The sequence below is a fragment of the Saccopteryx leptura genome, chromosome 1, assembly GCF_036850995.1.
Source record: "Saccopteryx leptura isolate mSacLep1 chromosome 1, mSacLep1_pri_phased_curated, whole genome shotgun sequence".
NCBI classification, from domain to species: domain Eukaryota; kingdom Metazoa; phylum Chordata; class Mammalia; order Chiroptera; family Emballonuridae; genus Saccopteryx; species Saccopteryx leptura.
In genome coordinates this window covers 245,771,547-245,799,038 of record NC_089503.1, presented here as the reverse complement: position 1 = coordinate 245,799,038, position 27,492 = coordinate 245,771,547, and the positions used below count along the sequence as shown (strand labels likewise).

At 48.4% G+C, this 27,492-nt stretch overlaps 1 protein-coding gene across 1 annotated transcript; it reads left to right on the top strand.

Moving 5' to 3' along the window:
- The first annotated feature begins 13,607 nt into the window (after positions 1-13,607).
- SLC39A3 (solute carrier family 39 member 3) lies at positions 13,608-27,021 on the top strand. The gene is made up of 3 exons (XM_066343101.1): positions 13,608-13,714; positions 15,127-15,440; positions 19,686-27,021. Exons 2-3 carry the CDS (start codon positions 15,231-15,233, stop codon positions 20,418-20,420), a joined length of 945 nt encoding a protein of 314 aa, XP_066199198.1. The 5' UTR covers positions 13,608-13,714; positions 15,127-15,230; the 3' UTR covers positions 20,421-27,021.
- Positions 27,022-27,492: the final 471 nt, after the last annotated feature.

The window sequence follows — 27,492 nt, the reverse complement described above, 5'->3', positions numbered from 1 at the left end:
GCCTGTCTCTGCATTGACCACTCAGCGCCACCCCTGCCCTTCCTGCCCCAAATTTCCAGATCACTGGACACTGAATAACATCACTACCTAACAGGACATGATTGTAATCTCCTTGTGTCAGGGGTCACAGATGATTCCAGAAATAGCAAACCTCTGTGCTTTCTGTGATTTTCCCTAAACTTTGACCCCAGTGACACCCCCACATTCCCCATGTAAGGGTGATCCCAGGAATCAAGCTAGACGCCTAAGTTCTCAGGGACATAGCAGTAAGATTATTGTGCACCGCTTTTCTAGTACAGTATGTTGTCATGGCACATAAATTTGCCATTCTGTAACCCAAAGAGTCTCACTTCTATAACTGTTTCAGGAAAGAGGTGTGGTCCTACGCAGGAAGGAGCCCAAGAACCTTCCAGGCTCATCTTAGCCCCAGTCCTAGGGTTCTGTTCCCAAACTTGGTGGATATAGAAAGCATTCCAGGGCCTTGGCCAACTGGCTCAGTGGATTGAGCGTTGGCCCAGCATGTGGATGTTCTGGGTTCAATACCCAGTCGAGATGCACATGAGAAGCAACCATCTACTTCTCTTCCCCTCCCTCTCCCCCTTCTCATTCTCTTCCCCTCTTGCAGCCAGTGGCTCAATTGGTTCTAGCATTGGCCCTGAGCACTGAGGATAGCTCAGTTGATTCAAGCATCAACCCCAGATGAGGATGCCAGGTGGATCCTGGTCAGGGCACATGCAGGAGTCTCTCTCTTCTCACTTTAAAAAGAAAAAAAAAGGATTCCATAGTCGTTACATAAACCTTGCATGGACACTCATTTCCTGTTTACAACATTACACAGTGGGAACCGTCATACCCATTTCACAGGCATAGGAACTGAGCTTCAACTCTTCTGAGCCTTTTAATGGCAAACTGGTGCAGTCCAGCCCTCAATTGCAGGGCCTGTGTGCTGGGAGTGGCTGACTGAACCCCACCACCATGTGAGGGCTGCTTGCTCCATCCACAGATGAAGAAAGGAAGAAACAAGATCTTCAGGCTCAGCAATGGTCTGTCCTCCCACAAATCAGAAAAAAAAATCACAAAATACAGCCTGGGGGTCAGCAGCCCCAGGAAGCACTTGGTCTGGTATCGACAGTAGATGGGGAAGGGGCAGGAGTGAGGTCTGTGCCAGTCTTACAGGGTCTTCACCAGGGATAACAGTCATGATTGTCACAACTGGAGGTGCTCCTGGCATCAAATACATGGAGGCCAAGGATGCTGCTCAAATCCACAGTACACGGGACTGTCCTCCACAGAATGATCTGGCCCCAATGTCCATGGTGCTAAGAGGAAGACCCTGCACTAGGACAAAAATGTGACACCCCTCTCCCCCACAGCCCAGCAATATCAGCAGCTGGGAGCTTGGTAGAAATGCAATTTCTTGGCCTCCCAGCCCCAGATCTGCTGGATCAGCAACTGTGGGTGCCAATCATCTGTTTTAACGAACCCTCCAGGTGATTCCGATGCCCACCAATGTTTGAGAACCACTGGTTATATCTACACGTTCTGATTTTATTTAGCCAGTCCCCTATGTGTTCCGCACTTTTTTTTTTTTTTTTTTTTTTTTTTTTGCATTTTTCTGAAGCTGGAAACGGAGAGACAGTCAGACAGACTCCCGCATGCGCCTGACCGGGATCCACCCGGCACGCCCACCATGGGGCGACGCTCTGCCCACCAGGGGGCGATGCTCTGCCCATCCTGGGTGTCACCATGTTGCGACCAGAGCCACTCTAGCGCCTGGGGCAGAGGCCACAGAGCCATCCCCAGCGCCCGGGCCATCTTTGCTCCAATGGAGCCTTGGCTGCGGGAGGGGAAGAGAGAGACAGAGAGGAAGGCGCGGCGGAGGGGTGGAGAAGCAAATGGGCGCTTCTCCTGTGTGCCCTGGCCGGGAATCGAACCCGGGTCCTCCGCACGCTAGGCCGACGCTCTACCGCTGAGCCAACCAGCCAGGGCGTGTTCCGCACTTTAAACAGGCAGCCCAGGTGATTCTGACCCACATGTTTGGAGAAACAGATGGGAACTTGAAAATGAGTCATACATTCCAGAAGTGTCCACATGTGCCGTTTATCTTCCCAGCCAATCTCCGTTCCTTCTCTCCCCTCCTGTGTCTGTCACGGGAAGGCCCTGCACAGCTGCTTCCAAATTTACCCAAACTCGGCTTAACTGTTCAGGAAAGACCTAGAAACTTACTGGTTTGTAACCACTAGCTAAGTGGGGAAGGGGGGGGGGGGGAATGTTAACTGTCAACATCTCATCCCAGAAGCCAGTGGCTTCTGTGAGACTTGAGAAGTGTGTCATTATAATTACTGCTCTGTCCCACATGAGTTAGAAATAGGATATTTCTGAATAAACCTGTCAGAGGTGCATTGAGAATATAAAAAGCCAATTAAATATGGATTAAGCATATGTCGTGACTTGAAAAAAGCTTCCAGGAGTAGGTTGAGCCAAAGATGTAAGACGGGCTGCTACCATAGAGGGAGTTATGAAGGCTCTATCCCTTCCCATCTCCACACATTTAGCATGTCATTCCTGAGGGCTGGACAGCAAACTCCACCCAGATTAAGCCCAGAAGTAACAAGGAAGAAGCAGTATATCTCACAGAAGAATCCTTTCTCAACTGGGAGCTGTTTTGCTCCCCTGGGGATATTGAGGCCATGTCTGGAGACTTCTGTGCTTGCCACAACTGGGGTGGCCCTGACTTAGAGTGGGTGGGGGCCAGCGATGCTTGCTGCTCAGCATCCCAGAGTTCCCAGGATGACTCCATAAAGATGACCTGGCCCGGGCTCAGCAGTGCAATGACAGAGAACCCTACCCTCTGGTATGACCAGCAAGAGGCCCTAAACATGTCAAACAAATGTCCCAAACCATTTTACCACCAGCAAAAATAATTTGTTCACTGGCTCTAGAATGCCTTTGTATTTTTGTAGCAAAGATTTCACTCAAACCTGGGTAACTTGAAAACCGAAAACTGAGTTTGCTTCCCCATCCCACTATTCCCTCTTGCAAACTGATGATTCCAAGTTGTAGCAAAAATGGAGCACTCTGAACGTGGCTCTCCTAGGTAAGAAGCTGAAGCCACCAGGTGGCGCACTAGCCCCACAGCCTCCCTGCCACCTCCATCCCTGGCGGGGCACTCAGCATCAGGACCAGAGAGTAAAATGCTACATCTAATCCTGAAACTACCTAGATTTGGGCCTAGAAACGGCTCAGTTCTAGAGATTATCGTGCTTTTAGAGCTGGTTGTCCTTTGAAAATAAGTCCTCGCAAACAAGGGACGTATGCTAGGCTTGGTGCTGTGATGGGGCCACCATCCTGAGCTGTCCATCATATTATAAGATAAAATATGAATCCTTTTAACAGTACAGTTGGAGGGTGCAAATCACAAATTCTGCCCAGCTCATAGCTGTCTTTGTAAGCTCTGGTAGACTGCGGGGGGGGGGGGGGGGGGTGTCTGTTTTGTATTCTCTTATTATTGTGCTTCTTAAACTTATCCAGTGTAACATACACCACAAAAGTGCACACATTATTAACAGCTCGATGAATTTCCACAAAGAGAACATGCCCATGTCACCGGCACCCAGACCAAGAACAGAACCTGACCAGCGCCCTGTCACACTACCTCCAGTTGTTACTACCACAAAGGGTAATGCCGCCCTGTCGTTCCCTCTTGCAAACTGATGATTCCAAGTTGTAGCAAAAATGGAGAACTCTGAACGTGGCTCTCCTAGGTAAGAAGCTGAAGCCACCAGGTGGCGCACTAGCCCCACAGCCTCCCTGCCACCTCCATCCCTGGCGGGGCACACAGCATCAGGACCAGAGAGTAAAATGCTACATCTAATCCTGAAACTACCTAGATTTGGGCCTAGAAACGGCTCAGTTCTAGAGATGCCATGGGTTAGTTTTGCCTGTTTTTGAAATGTATACAAATAGAATCTATGAAAGATAAAACCATAAAGATCACAGAAGAAAATATAAAGTATGCTTTGAGGTAGGCAAAAGCTTCTTAAAGAGAATACAAAAGCACTGTGATGGTTAATTGTATATATTCACTTGGCTAGGTTAAATTATCTAGATATTTGGTCAAACACCAGTCCAGATGTTTCCAGCAAGTGTTTTGTTTTTTGTTTTAGATAAAATTAACATTTAAATCAGTTAACTTTGAGTAGAGCAGATTAGCCTATATAATATGGGTGGGCCACATCTAATCAGTCGAAGACTTTAAGAGAAAAGACTGAGGTCTCCCCAAAGAAGAGAGAATTCTGCATCTGGATTTAAGCTGCAACATCAACTCTTCCCTTGATCTCCAAACTGCCTACTTATCCTGCAGACTTCAGACTTAATAGCCCCCATGACCACATGAATCAAATTCTTAAAATCTATCATCTATCTATTTCTTTTTTTTTCTTTTCTTTTTATTTATTTATTCATTTTAGAGAGGAGAGAGAGAGACAGAGCGAGAGAGAGGAGAGACAGAGAGAGAAGAGAGGGGGAGGAGCTGGAAGCATCAACTCCCATATGTGCCTTGACCAGGCAAGCCCAGGGTTTCAAACCGGCAACCTCAGCATTTCCAGGTTGATGCTTTATCCACTGCGCCACCACAGGTCAGGCTATCATCTATCTATTTCTTATATTAGTTCTGTTTCTCTGGAAACCCCGACTAATACAAGCTATAACTATATTTTTTTAAGCAAGAGAGAGAGGAGAACAGACAGAAAGGGAGAGAAATGAAAAAACATTAACTTGTAATTGCGGCACCTTAATTGTTCATTGATTGCTTTCTCATATGAACCTTGACAGGGAAGCTCCAGCTGAGCCAGTGACCTTGGGCTCAAGCCACTGACCATGGGCTCATGTCTGTGATCCCATGCTCAAGCTGGTGACCCCATGCTTAAGCTAGTTAACCTGCGTTCAAGCCATATGGGCCCACGCTCAAGCTGGTGAACTTGGGGTTTCGAACCTGGGTCTTCAGTGTCCCAGGTCGACGCTAATTTTTTTTTTATAAATCAACACATTGAAATGCATTAAAAGTGAGGGAAAAGCACCTTGGCCAGGTAGCTCAGTTGGTTAGAGCATTATCTCAATATACCAAGGTTGTAGGTTTGATTCCTGATCAGAGCACATGCAAGAAACAACCAGGGAATGCATAAATAAATGGAACAACAAATCAATGTGTCTTTCTCTCTTTCTCCCTCACTCTAAAATCAATCAATAATTTACTTTTAAAGTGAGGGGAAAAGTGAGCCATTGAGTAAGTGAAGGCATTTGCAATATAATATATATTTTACAAAAATATAAGTTACTCCTATAAACCAATGAAAAAAAGAGAAACAACTCAATTTTTTAAAATGGGGAAAACACTTAGGCAGTAAAAGAAAATAAGACAAGGCCCTGGCCAGCTGGCTCAATGGATAGAGCATCAACCCAGCATATGGACATCCCACATTTGATTCCTGGTCAGGGAACACAAGAGAAGTGACCATCTGCTCCCTCCCCTTCTTTCCCTCTTCCCCTCCTGCAGCCAGTGGTTCAATTGTTTTGGACATTGCCCCTGGGTGTTGAGGATAGCTTGGTTGGTTGCAGCATCAGCCCAGGCACTAAAAATAGCTTGGTATTCAAGCATCAGCCCAAGACTGGGGTTGCCAGGTGGATCCCAGTCAGGGCACATGTGCAAATCTGTCTCACTATCTCTCCTCTTCTCACTTAAAAAAAAAAAAAAGACACACTGTTAGCCAGTGAGCATATGAAAATGGGCTCAATTTCACTAGACATAGGGAACACTAATTAAAACCATATTGTGAGATGAATACACCAGAACGGCTAAAATGAAAAGCAAGTGCTATTCATTACAAAAGTGAGTCAGGGTCCCCAGGATAAACCCCAGATACAAGAATTCTCCAGAAGGACCCCAGGACTCAGCAGATGGTTGTCCTCTCAACTGTGATTTGTACAGACAGGACAACAAAATGAGCCAAGAAAAAAGACTCATGGGCAAGGCCAGAGACCAGGTGCAAGCTTCCAGATTCCTTTCCCAGCAGAGTCACGAGGGCACACTTAATTGCCCCAAAATAACATGTAACAGTGTGTGGGAGGTGTGGTCCCCAGGGAGCTTATAAAAACCTAGCACCAAAATTCTTTTAAAGTTATTTTTTATTTATTGATTTGAGAGAGTAAAAGGCAATGGCAGAGGGGTGGTAGGAAGCGGGAAGCATCAACTCATAGTAGTTGCTTCCTGTATGTGCCTTGACCAGGCAAACCCAGGGTTTTGAACCAGCGACCTCAGCTTTCCATGTCGATGCTTTATTCACTGTGCCACCACAGGTCAGGCCAGCACCAAGGTCCTCACTGCGGGCCATCATAAGACCCCTCTGTTTGGCACATACAAGATCCCAGACTCCAAGAGCAGAACATGTGCTCAGCATGAAGCATGTGCTTCTACGGACAACTTAGGGCCAGGGAACCCCCAGAGTCTAGTTCTAGACGTCAGTGAGGGCCAATCTTGCAAGCCAGCCTTTTCAAGGATAGAAGTCTCAGGCCTGCTATGTTAATTATTTTTTACATCTAAGAGGGAAAACCAGTTATAATGCTGAGTGTTTGCTGACCTTAGGACCCCTGGATTTACAATTTCAACCATGGATGTACATCCAACAGCAATGAGCACAATCAGCCACCCAAAGGCAGGCAGAGGAATATTTAGAGCAGTGTTATTAGCAACAGCCAACACCGGAAGCTAACCAAATGAGCAACCACAGCGAATGGTGGCTGCTTGGGAGTTGGGGTGGTAAAATGCAGAAGGAAATTTTTTGGGAGGTGCAGGTTATTGTACTATCTTGGCTGTGTGGGTGATTTTGCAAATATAAACATGAATACTTATCAAATTGTATACTTTATATATGTGTAGTTTATTGTTTGTTAGTGATACTTCAGTAAAGCTGTTTAATTGGTTTCATTTATTTATTTTTTTCTTTTTGTATTTTTCTGAAGTTGGAAACAGGGAGGCAGTCAGACAGATTCCCGCATGCGCCCGACCGGGATCCACCTGGCACGCCCACCAGGGGGCGATGCTCTGCCCATCTGGGGCGTCACTCTGTTGCAACCAGAGCCATTCTAGCGCCTGAGGCAGAGGCCACAGAGCCATCCTCAGCGCCCGGGCCAACTTTGCTCCAATGGAGCCTTGGCTGTGGGAGGGCAAGAGAGAGACAGAGAGGAAGGAGAGGGGGAGGGGTGGAGAAGCAGATGGGCACTTCTCCTGTGTGCCCTGGCTGGGAATCGAACCCGGGACTCCTGCATGCCAGGCCAATGCTCTACCACTGAGCCAACCGGCCAGGGCCTAAATGGTTTTATTTTATATTTTTATAATTATTTGTATGGATGAAGCATCTTTTCTTCTATGTAGTCACCTCTTCTATTTGTTCTCCTGTGAATTATCTATTCATCTCCCTTACCCATTTTTATTTTAGGATGTTTGTTCTCTATCAAGTGCTCAGTGTCATTTATTACCAATATTTCCTCCTGATTTGTCACTTGTCTCTTAAGGCCATTCATTGTGTATTTCACTGTGGAAAAATTCTGAAATATTCAACACAGTCGAATTTGCTGGTATTTTTTTTCTATCATACTTACTCATACATAAGTCTTGAAGACTAGGACTCTTTAAAAAATATGTCTTGAATGAATAAAAGCCCAATGTTTACTCAATTCCTTCTCTGAGAAGCCTCATTCTCTAACTAATCATAAATAAATATTGTACATCCTGAACTCTTCTATAGGAAGGAGTCGTCCTGTGGGCATTTACCTGATGTGCTATTATTACAAGTGATCATTTTTGTTGTGATTTATGAAAACCAGAAAAAAAGTCAAGGCACCTCATATCTAATAATAAAAATAGCACTTATTGTGTGCTTATCATAAAGCAGGCAGAAAGTGGCATTCAATATCAAAAACTCACAGATATCTAATACTTTACCTCTGCAAAACCAAACAGTCTTTTGACACTTCCAATCTCTCACCTCCTCCAGTCTTTCCTATTTTAGTGAACAACACCAGCAGTCATCCCTGACACCTCCTCCCCCTGCAACCCACCCAGGCAAACCAGTGCCAAGTCTTGTCAATTCACCCTCCAAGATATTTCTCAAATTCACCCACCCCCCTCCATCACCTCTGCCAAGGCCTTCATCTAAATTCTTGCCCAGGTGATTCTTAGCAAGTCCCCCTGCTTCCACCCTGGCTCCCCTATAACTCAGTCTTTTTTTGCACAGAAATCAGAATAACCTTAAAACATAAATTGGCCTGACCAGGCAGTGGCACAGTGGATAGAGCATCAGACTGGGACATGGAGGACCCAGGTTCGAAACCCTGAGATCACCAGCTTGAGCACGGGATCATAGACATGACCCCATGGTCGCTGGCTTGAGCCCAAAGGTCACTAACTTGAGTCTAAGATCTCTGGTTTGAGGAAGGGGTAACTTACTCTGCTGCAGCCCCCTGCTCAAGGGACATATGAGAAAGCAATCAATGAACAACTAAGGAGCCACAACAAAGAATTGATGCCTCTCATCTTTCTCCTTTCCTGTCTGTCCTTACCTGTCCTTCTCTCTCTCTCTCTCTCTCTCTCTCTCTCTCTCTTTCTCTCTCTCTCTCTCTGAAAACAACAACAAAACCACAAATTGGCCTGATGTGTGGTGGTGCAGTGGATAAAGTGTCAACCTGGAATGCTGAGGTCACCAGTTCAAAACTGTGGGCTTGCCCAGTCAAGGCACATATGAGAAGCAACTACTACAAGCTGATGTTTCTTGATCCTTTCCTTCTCTCTCTCTCTCTCTAAAATTAATAAATAAAAAATCTATTAAAAACATAAATTGGGGATCACAACCCTCACCTGTTTAAAACCCTTCAATGAATCACCTTGCATTTATGTTAAGATCTAAATTCCTTGGCACAGTCTATAAGACAGTCCCTAATCTCTCATCTCCCCATTGCTCACTAATGTACAGGCAACCTGGCTTTTCAGTTCCTCAAATACAAAAAACTCTTCTACTTTTGCATCAGTATCCTCTCTGAATCCCTTACTTCTTAATACTGTTTACTTGGTTAATTCCCACACAGAATCTTTTTCTCTTTTTTTTCTTCATGGCACTTAGTACAACCTATAATTTTTCCTTTATATATGGGTATTATTTATCTTTTGCTTTATAGCAAATTATCTCAAAACTGAGCCTGACCAGGCGGTGGCGCAGTGGATAGAGCGTTGGACTGGGATGTGGAAGACCCAGGTTCGAGACCCTGAGGTCGCCAGCTTGAGCACGAGCTTATCTGGGTTGAGCAAAAAAAAAAAAAGCTCACCAGCTCAGACCTAAGGTCGCTGAGCAAGGGGTCACTCGGTCTGCTGAAGGCCCACAGTCAAGGTACATATGAGAAAGCAATCAATGAACAACTAAGGTGTCGCAAGGAGAAACTGATGATTTCACAGTTTATGTGGGTCAGGAATCCAAATGCAGATAGTTGGGTCCTCAGCCTCCAGATCTCTCAGAAGCTACAGTCAAGGTGTCCGCTGGGCAGCAGTGATCTGAAGACCAGGGCTGTCATCTGAAAACGCAACCCTCCCAAGATCACTCATGGGGTTGTTGGCAGGATTCAGTTCCTTACAGACTCTTGTACCCAAAGGTATGAGTCTCTCACTGACTATTGGGGAGGGTCACTTTTAGTTCCTTATTACCACATGGTCCTCTCCAACACCTCAGCTTGCTTCATCAAAGCATTAAAGCTGAGAAGGCAATAGAGATAGTTGTGCTAGCAAGACAAATCATGACATCACATCACTTTGCCATATTCTGGTTGTTAGAATTAAGTTCCCAGGGGGATAGATGGTAATGGAAGGAGACTTGACTTGGGGAAGTGAACACAAAATGCTATATACAGATGATTTATTGTAGAATTGTGCACTGAAACCTGTATAATTCTATTACTCAATGTCACCTCAATAAATTCAGTTAGAAAATTTTTAAATAAAAATTAAAAAAGAGAATTAAGTCATCAGGTGCAGCCCACACTCGAGGAGAAGGAGTCACAACAGGGCTTGAACAGAAAAATGTGGGGTCACTTGGAATCATCTTTGAAGTCTTCCTACTGCAGTATGTTATTATTTTATCAATACTTATCTCTCTCACTAAACCAGTGGTTCTCAAAGTGTGCACCAGGGAACACTGGTGCACCCTAGAAGATTTCCAGGTGTGCCCTATGGTATTCCAGAGAAATATGTGCCTGTTGGGGACCAAAAATCCAACAAAGTTTTTGGAGTTTAGATTTTTGGGGGAACAGAGGTATGGGGAATTGGCTATAAGCTGACAGTCTGCCCAACCCCCCACCTCACTTGCCTGATTATGTTGCAAAAGCCTGTTAAGCTGTGGTGCTGCATTGTTTACACTAACCCCCATGTTCCCTGGAAAGACTGGAGGCAAGTTTCTTCTATCCTTTGTTTGGTGTCAAGTTAAGATGATATATATGGTGGGGGTTTTCTGCACTCAACACAATTAAGAGTAAAAAGAGAGGAATTCTTCAATGTATTGACGAAGAAATGAGAGTTTTCCTTTCAAATATATGCCCAAACATTGAAGAAATTGCTAGGACACATCAGGTTCATGTTTATCATAAACACAAGAATGAAAAAACTTAACACATCTGCGCCAGGACCTGCTGAATTTACTAAATCTTACTAAGAATGTATCTATATATATAAAAAGATAATATTTTCTTGTTTTTTTATTTTTATTTTTTTTAATTTTTATTTATTTTTATTTATAATAAACTAACCCTTATAGGCTAAGGCTTAGTCTTTTTTTTTTTTTACAGAGACAGAGAGAGTCAGAAACGGAGAGAGATGAGAAGCATCAATCATTAGTTTTTCGTTGCGTGTTGCAACACCTTAATTGTTCATTGATTGCTTTCTCATACGTGCCTTGACCTTGGGCTTTCAGCAGACCGAGTAACCCCTTGCTCAAGCCAGTGACCTTGGGCTCAAGCTGGTGAGCTTTTGCTCAAACCAGATGAGCCCTCCCTCAAGCTAGGGAGCTCGGGGTCTTGAACCTGGGTCTTCCGCATCCCAGTCCGACGCTCTATCCACCGCGCCACCGCTCGGTCAGGCTATCTGTAGGATTTTAAATGCACCTCAACTTCAAAAAGTTTGAGAACCACTGCACTAGACTGTAAACTGTAAGGGCGTGGACTTTTTTTTTCATTTTTCTGAAGCTGGAAACGGGGAGAGACAGTTAGACAGACTCCCACATGCGCCCGACCGGGATCCACCCGGCACGCCCACCATGGGGCGACGCTCTGCCCACCAGGGGGCGATGCTCTGCCCATCCTGGGCGTTGCCATATTGCGACCAGAGCCACTCTAGCGCCTGAGGCAGAGGCCAAGGAGCCATCCCCAGCGCCCGGGCCATCTTTGCTCCAGTGGAGCCTTAGCTGCGGGAGGGGAAGAGAGAGACAGAGAGGAAAGCACGGCGGAGGGGTGGAGAAGCAAATGGGCGCTTCTCCTGTGTGCCCTGGCCGGGAATCGAACCCGGGTCCTCTGCACACTAGGCCGACGCTCTACCGCTGAGCCAACCGGCCAGGGCTTCGTGGACTTTTTTTTTACTCCATCTTATTAATTTTTTTTTTTTGTAATAGAAACAGGACTTCAGTATAATAATATTGAATCTGTTCTTTACTATTGTCAGCTGATACCAGTTCAATGCCAGTAGAAATCCCCAGTTTAGAAGAAAAGAACTATTCAGTGCAAAATATTTTTTTTAATTGTGGTGAAATGGTATCATTAAATTGGCCATTTTAACCATTTTAAGTGCCATACAGTTCAGTGGCATTAAGCACATTCACAATGTTGTGCAACCATCCCCACCATCTTATCTTCCCAAACTGAACTCTGTTCCCATTAAATACTAACTAATCCTTCCCCACCTCTGGCACCCACTATCTACTTTTGGTTTCTAGGGATCTGACTCTTCTATGAGTGGATTCATTTTTTTTTATTATTTATTTATTTATTTATTCATTTTAGAGAGGAGAGGGAGAGAAAGAGAGAGAGAGAGAGAGGGAGAGAGAAGGGGGGGAGGAGCTGGAAGCAACAACTCCCATATGTGCCTTGACCAGGCAAGCCCAGGGTTTCAAACCAGCGACCTCAGCATTTCCAGGTCGACACTTTATCCACTGCGCCACCACAGGTCAGGCTGAGTGGATTCATTTGATCTTCTGTGTCTGGCTTATTTCACTGAGCATGATGTCCTCAAGTTTCATCCATATTGTAGCATTCTTCACATTATTCTCAGCATCTCTCCCCATAGCTGGCTCATGTAGGCTGACAATAAGATTTTAGTTAACAAATAAATACAGTCCTCTCCTTCATAAGTCTGGTTGCTTTCATAGGGAAGTAAAGCAAGCTTTATTTCAATGTTCCCCAATCTAAAAAAATATCTATCATCAATTTTCAGTCTTCATCTGACTTGAATCACTGGCAGCATTGACACAATAAAATACTTTGGCTTTGTCACATCTCTGATCAAAACTCTATGGTGGCTCCCAGTCTCTAAAAGTCCTTTCCTTTCTTAATTTTTATTTATTGATTTTAGAGAGACAGGAAGGGTGAGAAAGGGAGAAAAAGATTGCTATGTTGTTCCACCTATCTATGTGTATTCACTGGCTGACTCCAGTATGCACCCTGACCTGGCACATTGTGATGACGCTCCAACAAATGGAACTACCCAGCCGGTGCCCACCACAAAATCCTTTCAATGCCCTCTAAGGCCTCCCCTTATCTCCAAATACACTTTACTACCTCACTGTGTTTTGGCCACACTGGCATTCTTGTACACTGCCCCAGGGTCTTCATACTCTCAGTTTTATCTGCATGGAATGTTTTGCCTCCATGTATCCACTTGACCAACTTCTCTATGTTCAAGATTTGCTCAAGTATCTCTTTCTCAATAAGGTCTACTAGGGTGTCTGATTTTAAATAGAAACACACTACTCTTACTGAGCTCTATTATCCAGAGCACTTGTTACCTTTTGACACAATTCCATTATTTATTATGTTTATCCATTATTTTCCGTGTCTTCTCCTAGAACGTATGCTCCAAAGAGATGGGATCTTTGTCTGGCTCACAAATGTTCTAGAAAAGGTCCTGGCTCATAGTAAGCAGAGATGTTAAAACAGAAAAATCTGCTTCTCAAGCCGACGAGAAGGGCATCAGCAGCGAAGACGCTCAAAGAGGGACAGTCTCTCGAAGGAAATAGTTGCCCGTCGATGGCCAAGCATCCATCCTAGCGAGATTCAGCACCAGGTGCCTCTGGACAGCTCTGGAAGCCAAATACTGCAGGAACCTTTCTACTAAGGTCAGCGTTTCCCGCCGGAAGTGCCCGGTAGCTGTACCTACTGCTTTAGCGGGAGGAAACTACTTTTCCGTGCCGGTAGGAGAGGTTGGAGTCGCAGAATGAGTGGCAGCCGCAAAAGCCAATGGAAAGGCGCTCTAAACCCGCGGCACTTGGGGAAGCCAATAGGCAGAGGTGTAGGCGGGGGGGGCTGCGACGCTGCAACCCAGCACTCCTCCTGCGGCGTCGCGGTGGAGTCCAGACCGTGCGGCGGTTAGTCGGCGGAAGGTTCCGGCGGGCAGGCGAGGAGCCGAACGGAGGTACATGCGGGCCGGGGCCGAGGCTGGGGCCTCGGAGCTGAGCCAGGGAGGGGCCGGGGCATAGTGTAACTGGCGCCTGTTATTCGATGAGGCATCCACACTGGCTTCACCTTTATCAGCGAGATCTGTGTGATTTGCCTCTAGTTTGCCCAGCAGAGCGCGAGTTGTCTGTCCCCTCTCGGACGGGACCACGTGAGCCTCGCCCTCCGCGGGGCGTCTGGTGCCGCGCGGGCACACAGAAGGCGCTTAATAAGTGCTAAATGAATGAATGAGCCCGTCCCGTTCCCCGCCCAGCTCCAACAGCCCCGGGTTTGAGAGCGTCAAGGCCACTCTCACCCTACTTCACAGACTGGGGCATAGGGACACCCAAAAGATATTTATTGGGCTAGGGAAGACCGACTCCCTGCCCCCGCAAATGTCACAGACTAGAAGAAGTGAGAACATTCAGGGACTTTAAATTATGTATTTTTTTGTAGCACAAATAATACCAGAAAAATGGCATGGTAGGGGGTGGTAGAGACCTTCCAACTGGTGGCATCTGAGCAGAGACCTGACGAGTTCACTGAAGTGGGTGTTTGGGCAGTGAGTACAAGAAGATAGGGAGAAAAACAGGACAGGGGGATAGCCAAGATCCCTTCTAGAAACTGACGTTTTTAAGTCCAGGGCAAAACTGCTTTCTTTGTCTCAATGAGTCATGTGAAGAGGTCCACATTTCTCAGCACATGCATATGTTCAGCCAACCGCTACTGAGTTTCTGTTTTGCACCAAGCCTTTGGATAGGTACAGGGGATACAGGTTAGAGTGGAGGTTGGCCAGGGGAGGCCCTTCTGAGGAGTCCTGTAGGCAGTGACCTAAAGACAAAATGTCATTGGGAGGTCAGGTAGAGGTGTTCCAGACAAGAGAACAACCTGTGCAAAGGCCCTGAGGTGGGAGAGGGCTTGGCATATTTAGAGACCACAAAGGCCAGAGTTGGGGAGGTGAAAAGCGGGAGCTGATGGCTCAGAGCTTTCATCTCAGGGTAAAGCATTTGAGTTTTATTTGAGGGCAATGAGGAACCAGTAGAACAGTACCACTTGATAGAACATTCTGCAACAGAGGAAACATTCTTTGTGCTGTCCAATACAATATCTACTAAACTCATATGGCTATTGAGCACTTGAAAAACAGTTAATTTAACTGAGGAGCTGAATTTTACATTGTCTTTCATTTTAATTAATGTAAACAGACATGTGTGGCTAATGACTGCTGTGCTGGACATTGTAGTCATGCAAAATTTTCTGTAGGAGGCAGGGATATGTGCCAGGTCCAGAATGGGGTGAAGTACAATGGGGGTGGGGGTGGGAGGGTAGGTTTGGCCACTAGAGCTGGTCAGATAACTCAGTTGCTAATATGATTGCCCCTGGTGTTTACAGTGGCTAGACTGAGGCATGAGCCTCCAGTAGCACGTCGTGGGACAGGAGTGTGCAGCCACACATGGTTTGGCCCTGCAGGGACCACAGCAGCCCAGGCCATCACCATGGTGAAGCTGTTGGTGGTCAAAATTCTTTGCATGGTGGGCGTGTTCTTCTTCATGCTGCTAGGTTCTCTACTCCCTGTGAAGATCATCGAGACGGATTTTGAAAAGGCCCACCGCTCAAAAAAGATCCTCTCACTCTGTAACACCTTTGGAGGTGGAGTCTTTCTGGCCACCTGCTTCAATGCTTTACTGCCTGCTGTAAGGGAAAAGGTAAGGGCTCCCTGGGTGTTCTCAACAGTCCCTGGCATCTTATGGCCAGTAGTCTCTGACACTTTTTCAACTCTGACTCTGTACTCAGTTGAGCCTTGACAGGGAAAAACAAAATGAGGTGGGAAATAGAAAATGAATTTTCTGTGTTACCATGAGTTGGTGACTTCTCCTCTTTGGACCTTATCTGTTAAACACAGGGTTTAAACTAAACCTGGGATATGCAGCCAGTGGGCTTATTAATTGTTGCCTGACCAGACCACCAACCCCTGGTAGCATATACTTTGTCACAAAAGTGGCAGTTATGGTCTCTCTTCAACTTTATCAGTCAGTTACTGCTGCATGATAAATGATAACATTTTAAGACTACAATGTTTATCATCTCACAGTTTCTTAGGTCAAGGGTTGGACACTGCTTAGTTGAGTCCTCTGCTCTAGGTTCTTAGGAGGCAGCAATCAGAGTGTTGCACTGGGTGTGGTCTCATTTCAAGGTTCAAATGAGGATGGGTCGGATTCTAAGCTTATGTGGTTGTAAGGTGGGTTCAGTCCCCTCCTGGTTGTCAGACTCAGGACCTAGTTTCTTCCTGGCTGTTGGCTGGGAGCTTCACTCAGTCCCTTGCACTATAGGCGTCCTTTAAAAAGCCCGCTTGTTTTAGCCTCAGTCTGCAGCCTGTGCTGGATTTCGGACATTCAGATCTGTGAGATGATGCTTTTGCATTGCTTATGCTGCGAGGCTTATGTTCCTTTGTTACACAGGACAGGCTGTTCATACGGTTGCTATCGAAAAGGTTAAATCAGTCTTGTTTGATGGCTTCTCCACCCTCCAATGCCAATTTCAGAGCCCCTCATTTCCCCTTTTCCCCAGTGTTACCCCTTGTCACTCTCCAACCTCAGGCCTAGTCTGCTACAATGGCCTTGCTCTTCCCCATCTTCTTTCAGTGCATGTGGACCTCTCTGGGTCCTCCCAAAATATTTCTTGTGCTGCACTCCTGCCCACAGGCTTCCCAGCCTCAGCCAGCAGCTCTTAGGTCCCTGTCATTTCATGGAAAAAAGTGCCACAAGTCATGGCCTTGGTGTGTCTGCCTTGTCTTTTCCAATCCATGTTTATCCCTCTAGGGGTAGTTTGTATTTGTCATGAGCTGGTGTTTCCTCCAGTGGGGCATACACAAGCCTCCATGATACATTTAGCAAATGAATAAAATGGCTTTTCTACAAAAATACAGCCTTCTGCTGCAGCAGAGTTTCCTATCCAGGGGTGACTCTGCCCCAAGGGACACTGAGCCATGTTTGGGGATATCTGTGGTTGTCGTGACTGGAGGTATTCCTCATATTAAGTGGGTTAGGGGGCCAGGGATGGTGCTCAACACTCCATAGTGCCCAGAATGGCCCCCCACAGAGAAGGATAAGGCCCCATTTTCAACATTCCACCCCCTCCCCTACAAGTCATGGAAAACCAAAATGTCTCTAGAAATTACATCTTTCCCCTGAGGGCAGGATCGCCCCAGTTGATAAATTTGTGTGTATACACATATGTGCATGCATGTTCACAGGTTGTAATGAAGGCTATGTTGGGAAAGAAGAAACTGGGGCAGTAAGCAGAGATTACGGTACCTGGTTTAGGCAAAATACTTGGAAATTTATATGTAAGCAAGACCCAAAGCATGAGCATCTATCAGCTGTGAGTAAAACTGAAGGAGGGTCTGACTGGTGGTGGCAGAGTGGATAGAGCATCGACCTGGGACACTGAGGTCCCAGGTCTGAAATCCTAAGGTCGCTGGCTTGAGCATGGGCTCATCCAGCTTGAGTACAGGGTCATCAACATGATTCCAAGGTTGCTGGCTTGAGCCCAAAGATCACTGGCTTGAAGTCCAAGATTGCTAGCTTGAGCAGTGGGTCACTAGCTCGGTCTGAGCCCCCCAGTCAAGGCATGTATGAGAAGCAATCAATAAACAAAGTGCTACAACTTTGAGTTGATCCTTCTCATCTCTCTCATTTCCTGTCTCTCTCTTTCAAAAAAACCCCTGAAGGAGGAATGTTTTGGACAGAGCCAGTATCACAGCCCCAAGGCTGGAAAGACCTCAGTGTGTCCAAACATCCTTATGAGAAAATTAACCTGGACTCTAAGGAGTCCATTGTCTACCTTGTCAGAGTTTGTCCAAAGCCGCACTGTCCAGTGTAGCAGCTGCTTGCCATGCCTGGCTGGTCAAGTTGCAGTGAATTAAAATGAAGTACAGCCTGGCCTGTGGTGGCACAGTGGATACAGTGTTTACCTAGAATACTAAGGTCACCAATTTGAAACCCTGGTTTTGCTTGGTCAAGGCACATACAAGAAGCATTTACTATGAGTTAATGCTTCCTACTCCTCCCCTCTCCTCTCTCTAAAATCAATAAATAAAAATCTTTAAAATAAGTAAATAAATAAAATGAAGTACAGTCCAACATTCCAGTTCTAAGCTGTACCAGTCATGTTTCAAGTCCTCACACATGGCTAGTGGGTCCCATATGAGACAGCACAAATAGAAAATCTGTCTAGGCTGACCAGGTGTTGGCACAGTAGATAGAATATTGACTTGGGATGCTGAGGTCCCAGGTTCAAAGCCCCGAGGTCACTGGTTTGAGCATGGGTTTGCCAGCTTGAGCGTGGGATCATAGACATGACCCCATGGTCTCTGGTTTGAGCCCAAAAGTCACTGGCTTGAGCCCAAGATCACTGGCTTGAGCAAGGGGTCACTGGCTCAGCTTGAGCCCCGGGTCAAGGCACGTATGAGAAAGCAGTCAATGAACAACTAAAAATATACCACAACTACAAGTTGATGCTTCTCATCTCTCTCCCTTCTTGTCTGTCTCTGTCTTTTGCCTCTCTCATGAAATAAATAAACATAAATAAATAAAGCAAATTTGTCTATTATCCAGAACATTCTATTGAATGTTGCTGACTTGGGGATCTGATGAGTGGCTGAATGAGAAATCCCAGAAAACAGAACCCCCCCAGTGTTATATGGAAGAAAACCCCATGTAGACATTGGGGCCAGAAAGACCTGTTAATATCGTGGTGGTGGAGGCCAGAAATCAAGGTGTTAGCAGGGCTGGTTCCTTCTTAAGCTGTGAGGGAGCATCTGTCCCATGCTGTCTCCCAGCATCTTGCCGGCAATCCTCGGCTTACAGACATGTCACTCCAGTCTCTGGCTCCATCTTCACAAGGCCATCTGCCTATGTGTCTTTGTGTCTCTTTTCCTATCATCCATCATTAGACTAAGGGCCCACCCTGACCCAGGATGATTTCAAGATCCTTATATTATGTATGAGTTTCCTGGGGCAGCCAAAATGAACCACAGATTGGGCAGCTCAGACAACATTTATTCTCTGCCAATACTGGAGGCTGGAAGTCTGAGTTCAAGGTGTTATTGGCAGGGCTGGGTCCTTCTTAGGCCTCGTCCTCTTCTTGGAAGGGCACCAGTTCTATTGCAGTAGGAACCATCCTAATGACCTCATTTTAATTAAATCACATCTTTAAAGATCCTCTCTTCTAATATGGTTAGTTTTGAGGTTCTAGGGGCTCAGAGACCTGAATATATGAATTTTTTATTTTGTGGCAAGGACACAATTCAGCCCTTAATACTTTAATTATATCTATAAAGACCCTTCTTCCAAATAAAGCCATATTCTAAATTTCCAGTTGGACATTTCTTTGGGGGCCACAATCCACCTTACTTCAGTGAGACTTCATGACTCCCTTTATAATAAAGTTTTTGTTTAATCCATTAAGGATGAGCCTACTACCCTCTCCTTTTTCATTCTTTTCTTTCTTTTTACTTTTTTTTTTGCACGGAGAGAGATAGGAAGGGAGAGAGATGAGAAACATCAACTTGTAGTTGCAGCATGTCAGTTGTTCATTGATTGATTCTCCTACATGTCTTAACTGGGGGGCTTAAGCAGAGCCAGTGACCCCTTGCTCCAGCCAGCAACCCTGGGATCATGTTGATGATCCCATACTCAAGCCAGATGAGCCCATGCTCAAGCTGACAACTTCGGGGTTTCAAGCCTGGGACCTCAGTGTGCCAGGTCAACACGCTCTACTGTGCTACCACCGGTCAGGCTCCTTTTTCTAAATTCTCATATGAATTGGGTATTTCTGTGCTTTGCTAATTGAATAGTGATGTCAGATGAACCCTGTTGCATTAGGTCCCTGCCTCTGAACGCCTCTTGCTTCTCTCCCCTTCCATCCTTCTTTCACATCCTCCACTCTAGCTCCAGAAAGTTCTGAGTCTTGGGCACATCAGCACCGACTACCCACTGGCAGAGACCATTGTGATGCTCGGCTTCTTTGTGACCATCTTCTTGGAGCAGCTCATCTTGACCTTCCGCAAGGAGAAGCCATCCTTCATCGACCTGGAGACCTTCAACGCTGGCTCAGATGCCGGCAGCGACTCAGAATATGAGAGTCCCTTCATGGGGGCTGCGCGGGGCCATGCGCTCTATATGGAACCCCACACCCACAACCATGGGCTGAGTGTCCAGGAACTGTCACGCTCCAGCCCCTTGCGCCTCCTCAGCCTGGTCTTTGCGCTGTCGGCCCACTCCATCTTTGAGGGCCTGGCCCTGGGCTTACAGGAGGAGGGGGAGAAGGTGGTGAGCCTGTTTGTGGGTGTGGCCATCCATGAGACACTGGTGGCTGTGGCCCTGGGCATCAACATGGCCCGGAGCTCCATGCCCCTAAGGGAAGCAGCCAAGTTGGCCATCACCGTGAGTGCCATGATTCCCCTGGGTATCAGTGTTGGCCTGGGCATCGAGAGTGCACAGGGTGTACCCAGCAGCGTAGTCTCTGTGCTGCTGCAGGGCCTGGTAGGTGGCACCTTTCTCTTTGTCACATTCTTTGAGATCCTGGGGAAGGAACTGGAGGAGAAGAATGACCGCCTGCTCAAAGTCCTCTTCCTAGTGCTGGGCTACGCTGTGCTGGCCGGCATGGTCTTCCTCAAGTGGTGAACATCCCGTTGCCATTGTTATTTGTGGTCACCCCATCTGGCAGAGCCTTCAGGGAGCCCCAGGCTGGACACAGGCCATATTTCCCAGCCCCACTTCCCCCTAACAGGAAGCTCAGGCCCCCAGCCACCCAAGACCAGGCTGCAACCTAGATTCTACACCCCAAGCCTTGGGGCAAAGCTACTACTTGTAAAATACTTCTCTTAAAGATATTTACCAAAGCTGTATGGCCATGTCAACCTGGGCATGGGGAGCTAGCAACTCATGGGAGGGAGGGCTCGGTGTCTACATGGGGCCAGGCCAAGACCCTCTCATCCCCACACCCCATCTGTCGACCAGGACAAGTGCTGTTGGAGGCTCTGAGGACTCTGCTCTGCCCCCAGCCAGCTGTGTTGCTAACAGAGGAGTTTGCCATCATGGAGCGTCCATTCTGCTATTTGATGAAACAGCTATGTGACTCCTGCTACCTGAAGCTTTGCCTCCACGGGGATGGATGGGGTCCTGGGTGCCTCAGAAATGCGCGCTCCTTCTCTGCCTTCTCTGTCCCCCTCATGGGAGGGTTGCCCTCCTAGAGGCTCAGGCCGCTGGGCCAGGGTGATCATGTGGGTTCCCTGAGGGAACAGACCTATGGGCTGAGGGATGTACAGGCAGGGCCAGGAGGCAGCGTGGGCATTGGTTCACAGCCTCTTGTGTGCCCGGGGTCTCTGGAACAAGACAGACCCTGCAGGTTGTGAGGTAGGGGCCACAAGACTCAATTCCCCCTACCCAGCACAAAGAAAGCCAGTCCCAGATGGTGCAGGAGACAGAGACTAACAGCCAAGTGTCTGGCTGGTGCAAACCCTGGTGCCCTGGCAACCTCTCATTAGCCTCCACTGTTGTCCCAGCAACCTGGGGCATGCCTTGGGAGTGGGTGTGGGGTAAACCTTTCCTTGGAGATTTTCTTGGCCTGGCTTGGAGCTGAGGCAGGAAGATGTGTGGGTCTGGCGACCTGGGCTGGGTTCTGCTGCCTGGCTTCAGCTTCTCCCAGCTCTGTCCTGGGCTGCTAGGGCCTGCTTGTTAGACCATTCCTGCCTCCTGACTTGGCTGGGTCAGGTGTGTACCTTTCTGAAATCTCAAATTTCCTTTCTGTGCCCACCAAGGCCAGGAAGAGCTGCAACAGGGCTGTTTAAGTTCCCTGACAAAGAGGTCACTGGCCAAGTTGGGAACTCCAGGAGCAGCTAGTTGCTTATCTAAGGGTAGGTGCCCCAAGGACTGCCCTGTTGCTGCCCTCTCAGCCCACTGGGCATGAGGTATCAGAAGGCACAAGCTTCACCATGGCCCTGGCCTCCTCTGTTTTAAGAGCTTGGGGTAGCAGGGATGTGTGTTCAAGATCCTTCGTTTTTATTCCATTGGCTTCCACCCTGGTGCTGTCAAAAGTATCGGACCCATTTCTAGGAACTTCTATCTGAAACTTACTGGAGACTCATCTCCCAACCCCGCATGGCCTGGCTTTGACCCCAAGCCTGGAAAATGACCTGGTGAATGGGGGAACATCATCTTTGCAGTGTTCTACACCTGATGCTGTGTCCTCCCACTTTCCCAAGGAACTGGAAGGCTCCAGGTGGGTAGGTCACCATGGAGCCACCAGATTCTGGAGTTGGCCTTCAGCTGGGGGAATGGAATTGGGCAGGGACTGAGCGGAGGCATCAAGGCCTCCCATACAGGAAGGCTCAGGGGTCCCCAGCTCTATATCCCTTACCCCCATCACCAGAAGTGCACACAGCAGGATCCCTACCCTTTCATCAGCCATCAGCTCTCTGGGGTGGCCCTGGAGACATCTCAAACTGTCTTCCAACCAGTTTCTATGTCCCCATCCCGTCCTGAAGGGGAGCCTCCAAGACCATGTTCCTCCTCACTCAGCCAGATTCGGGACCAGCAGACCAAGGAAGGGCATCACCACACCAACTGGGAGGAAAAGACCCGAGTGTCCCCTCTGCCTGCCCTTCAGATATCACTACCCTGTGTTCTGTCATCCTCGGCTCCTCAGCATGCCTGTGCCTGTTCTGCCTTCATTTGCTAGGTTGTGGCTTCCCAGCCACCCTTCTCTCCTTAGGGTCCCACCAGCTCCAGCACATCTGCTTCTATGACCCTGAGAGGTTTAAGGGGTGGGGTTTTAGGAAAGGATGCAGGCTGCTCCACTGGCTCCCAAAGGCAACCCCTCCTGCCTGCTCTGGTCGGAGGAGCAGGATCAGCCCTGGGATCTGCTTCTGGGAGCCACTGTGGGTCAGCCTGCCACAGGGGTGATGGTGTTTCAGACAGTTAGGGTCTGCTTTCCCCACTTTGGCTGAGAATCAGAATGTCTCCACAGTGGGATAAGAGTAGTTGGTCCATCTGGAGGAGACAAAAGAATCGATGCTCATTCCTGAAGTCCACCTGCCGATAAATGGCCAAATCCTTCCAGGGTCTTCTGAGGCCAGTTCAGTGGCTCCACCCCACACCAGCTCTGACAAAGGAGCACTGCCATATGGTGATAGGAGCTTGGCTTAAATAAGATGGCTGGTAAGTTATCACCCGAGGCCCTGGACCACCAGCACTCACCACAAAACGACATTGGCCACAAAATGCTTCATCTCTATGCAACTTTTTACATCAAGATCTCCAGAGATTCCCTCCTCAGGGGTCTTAGTGAACTGGTTCTCAATCCAGGCAATTCTGCCTCTAGGGGACGCTGGACAGTGGGGACATTGGTTGTCACAACAGGGTGCTCCTGGCATTGAGTAGGGGGGACAGGGATGCTGCTTAGCATCTCACAGTGCCCGTGAAAGCCCCATCTCAGAGAGTTGGGGCTCAGCCCTCCGCAATCTGCCCGACATAGAGGCTTACAGTACAGGCGGCAGCTGGCTGGAGTTGACTGGGTTCCCGTGCTTGATCTGGAGACAAAGGAGAAGAAAATTAGAAGGCAGCATTTAGACCTCATGGATTGAATCAACCATAATAACAGTGTGTTGGGGTTTCTGTTATCTGCTGTTTGTGTTTTCTTTTGGAGAAGTTATTGTGGGGTGGGGAAGGGGGAGCACCAATTCATGGGCCTGTCTGCATCTTTAGAGCTCATAAAGCAGGCAACAAATGAGATGGTGTCTCCCAGCATGCCAGCACCTTCACACCTGCCCTGGCCACCAATATGGACCCTTGGCCCTGCTAAGAAGAGGGGCATGCACCCTACTTGTCTCAGCCCATGCCCTCCCTTAGCTGTCTGCCAGCTTCAGGACAGAGCCAGTGACCAACCCATTTGACCTTCCCAGAGCTGCCTGTAGGCAGGGAGGAGGCTGGGATTTCCAGAGACAGAGTAGGGCTACTGAAGAGTATGTGAGTGTTTCTGTAAAGACCCTAGCACTGTCAGGGTGTTGAGGCCAAATTGGACTGGAGCAGGGATACCCACTCTGTCCCTGCCACTCCCCAGGCCTCCAAAGCTTCCGGGGTAAGAACAGCTGTCCTGGCAGGCCTTGGTGTACTAGCGGAGGGCCGAAGCGATCGCTGCATGTCCGGCTTGACAGCAGAGAGCTGTGTTGGGCAGATAGCAGTTAAGAGCACCTGATTTTGTGGTACATGGGAGGCGTGACTGAGGAGCTGCACTTTGAGGAAAGTACACAGCCACCATGGTTGTCAGGCCCTCTCCATTGAGGGACCTACTAGGTTCCTTCAGCTGGTTTAGGTCCAGCAACTTGGACCCAACAACTGGCCCCCATAACAGTTTCTCCCTTGGCACTATGGACAGTGGAGCACTGGGTCATTCTCTGTGGGAGGGCCATCTGAACATGGTGTTAAACAGCATCCCTGGCCCCTACCCTTGTGGTGTCAGACACCCCCCCAGTATGAACGACAGATGTTCTCAGACTGCCCAGTGTCTTGGTTCAGGCTCGCTTTGGGTGAGATCCACATTCTAGGGAGGTAGACATGATATGCCAACATGTGATCAACTTCAGAGCAATGTGAGCCCTGAAGACAAGCAAGGTGAAGGGGGGGCAGGGATAATTGTAGCATCCTGGTCTGGGAGGAAATCTGTGAGGGTCACATGTGAATCACAAGGTGAGTGGAGAGGGAAGCTTTTCCAGCAGAGAGAGTGGCCTGTGAAAGGCCCTGAGGTCTTGACTGCTTTGGTCAATCAGTCCTTTTTTTCTGATTGACTAAAGCAGCCCTGGCTCTGTAAAAAGACTCAAAAGTTAAAGGGATGCATCCTGCTGGTGGTGAAGTATTCCATAACCCCACTCCTCAGGGATGGTGATCACAGCACAGCCTGTATGCTGAGCAGTTGTAACCCAGGCTGCCTCCAGGGACCAGACAGTGAATTTGGACAGGACCCAGCCTCTTCCACCCTGGTGGTGGGGGTCCAGCTCCTGCGGATGCTGACCAGCAGAGTTCAGGATCATGAATGCCAGCCCGTTGATTTTTCCTGGCAAACTGGGTTTTGGCCAATAATCTTATTTTAAAATGACACCAAACTTAAAAACAAATGGAAAATCTTGGTGGGCCAAATTGCATCTGTGAGAGTCACATTGTGGGGCTCAGCCTCTGCTTTGCCTGCAGAATTGCATTAATCTGGGAGCAGAGAATTCGGCCCAGCTGCCTACCCCTCACCAGGCAGCTATGCTGGGCTGGGAGCAGGGCTGGGGGGTAAATGAGGGAGTATGGCCCCTGCCTGGAACATTAAGGTAAGGAAAAGTCCCATGGGCTGCAAGGCTAGGCAAGCTGTGTAGGTGAATGTCCCTTGCAGTTGAGAGTACTTCTGCAGGACGGATAGCTGAAGGCTGGGTGCAGGACCCTGGGCGGCCCCCATACAGCTAGAAGTCTGGGTTGTGGTTTTCAGCCTCTTCCCAGCTGGGCCACCTCCAGTGAGCTAATTCCCTTCCCTGCACCTCAGTTTCCAGAGAGGATATAGCTGGACCCCCCCCCACACACACACACACATTGCTATGCTCATGAAAGCCAGAATTGTCCTGGCTGGCCATGAGGAAGGGGGTACTGCCGTCCTAATTCAGGGTGCTGGGCTGGTGATTGGGTCCCTGTGCCCCAGGGGAAATGAGACTCTGGGGCCTGGCATCCCTTGGTTCCAGAGGCCTAGAGCCTGGCCTGAGAGCTATAAATAGCAACTGCAGAGTGGCACTGCTGCTGTGCCCACGATCCTGTGTATGAGTCAGCCTGTCTCAGCCTGGGCTGGTGCCTGGAGGAGTCAGAAATCGGCCAGAGGCCAGAGGTCTGGCCCAGCACCAGCTGGTCACTCAGGAGACAAAGGCAGGGCAGACAATCAGAATGGTAGGAAGCTGGGCTGTTATCTCAACCCCTGTGTGTCCAGCAGCCCTATGTAGGTGGCCATCATCCCAGTTACTCCTAGCAATGCTGAGAGGCCAGACAACAGTGATCCTCATTTACAGATGGGGAAACTAAGTCTCAGAGGGATGCTTGGTTGGGACACCGTGACTAAGACCAGAAGTCAGGATCTATCTGCTCACGGGGCTGCTTCCATGTCTGGCTGACAGCACCCTAAGGTAAAGAGTGAGAGCTAGACTACCCTCGGAGGCACCCCATGGGGCCAAAGATAGGGGAGGAGGGAGGTGTGCCCAGGGTGGGGGCAGGGATGGAAAATTGTGACAGCTCTAGTCATGAAGGAACTTAGATGCCAGGCTGAGAAGCTGGACCTTGACCTGGAGGCAAAGGGAGACAGGAGCGGCATTAGAGCATGAGAGGCCCATGTTGAAGGGTGGAAGTTGAATGCCAGAATGGAGGAGGACTGGCGAGTGATCCTGGAAGGCCAGGAAAGAGGCTGGTGAGACTGTCCAGGCAGGAGAGGCCTGGGAATGCAGTGGAGGGGCTGAGTTGGGGAGCAGTGGGGCCCTTCAAGCCCAGAAGAGTCTGCCTCAGGCAGAACCACAGAAATGGTGGGGCAGCAAGAATCAAGGAACCAAGAGCCAGAGGGGCCCTTGGGTTCCATCTCACCATCTGCTCACATACCTCATGATGGGAGTTACCATCTCCTGAAGAGCCTCTTTCACCTTCCAACTGCTCTGACCCCAGAAAGTCCCTCCTATAGGACCCAAGTGTCAGCCTCCCCATTAAGGGGCCCTTCCTTTAACAGGCTTGGTGCCTGGGGCTCTTACACCCACCCCTGGCCTGGTTACTGCACCCCAAAGTCCAGTCTTCTCTAAGGTGAGCTTCTGCCTTCTGGGTCTTCAGGGGTGGTGGTGATGGTATCTTGTGAGCTTAAATGTTAAATGTGTGCACAGATGCGTCAAATGCAGTCACTTCCCAAAGATGAACGTTTATTCTCAATTACTTATTGGAGGAGGATAAATATTTCCATACCAGGAAAACAAAACCCTTTCCCCTAAAACCCTCTTTGTTCACCCTCACTTTCAAATGGCACCCCCAGAGCCATCAAGGGCCCTCCCATGGTGGTACCCTTAGGGGTACCAACCTGGATGGATGCCTTCCTTCTTCATCTCCTTTCTGTCTCTCCCTCCCACAAACCCCTGGGACCAGGGAGTGGTCTCCATGCACACTCCCATTGCCCCAAGTCCCCTGGGCTTCTCATACATCTATTTTACTGATTTCCTTTTTAATTTTTATTGAATTTATTAAGGTGAAATTGGTAAATAAAATTACATAGTATTTATTTGTTGATTATTTATTTATTTATTTATTTATTCCACAACGCACCTTCTCTGGAGCGGGTGCCTCAGCTGGACCACGACCTCCACCAGTCCCCATGGTGTTACATTTTGCTCTCCCAGCCCCCCTTATCTGCAGTTCTGCCAAGGGCCCCTTCTCTTTGTCCCCAAGGTGACTTCCAGTCTGTCCCCTTCTTGCCTAGCACCTCGTGTTCGGGGTGACCCTGAGCATGCCAGCTCCCACTCCGGGCTCTAGAAGAAGTAGACCCCGGCCCCTTTGCACCCAGCGTTCTAGCGACCTCCCAGGGTGGGGGGCCGGCAGAAGCCTGTGTGCGCGGGCGGGAGTCCGGGCGGGGCTACATGTTCGCTGGGCTGGGCGGGGGCCCCGGGCTGGGGTCCAGGGCTGGGGCTGGGGTGGGGTGGGGTCCAGGTCT

Coding starts and splice junctions, on each gene's coding strand:
- SLC39A3 (XM_066343101.1), top strand. CDS start 15,231: ATGGTGAAGCTGTTGGTGGTCAAAATTCTTTGCATGGTGGGCGTGTTC. Junction 15,441..19,685: donor TGCCTGCTGTAAGGGAAAAG/GTAAGGGCTCCC, acceptor CCTCCACTCTAG/CTCCAGAAAGTTCTGAGTCT.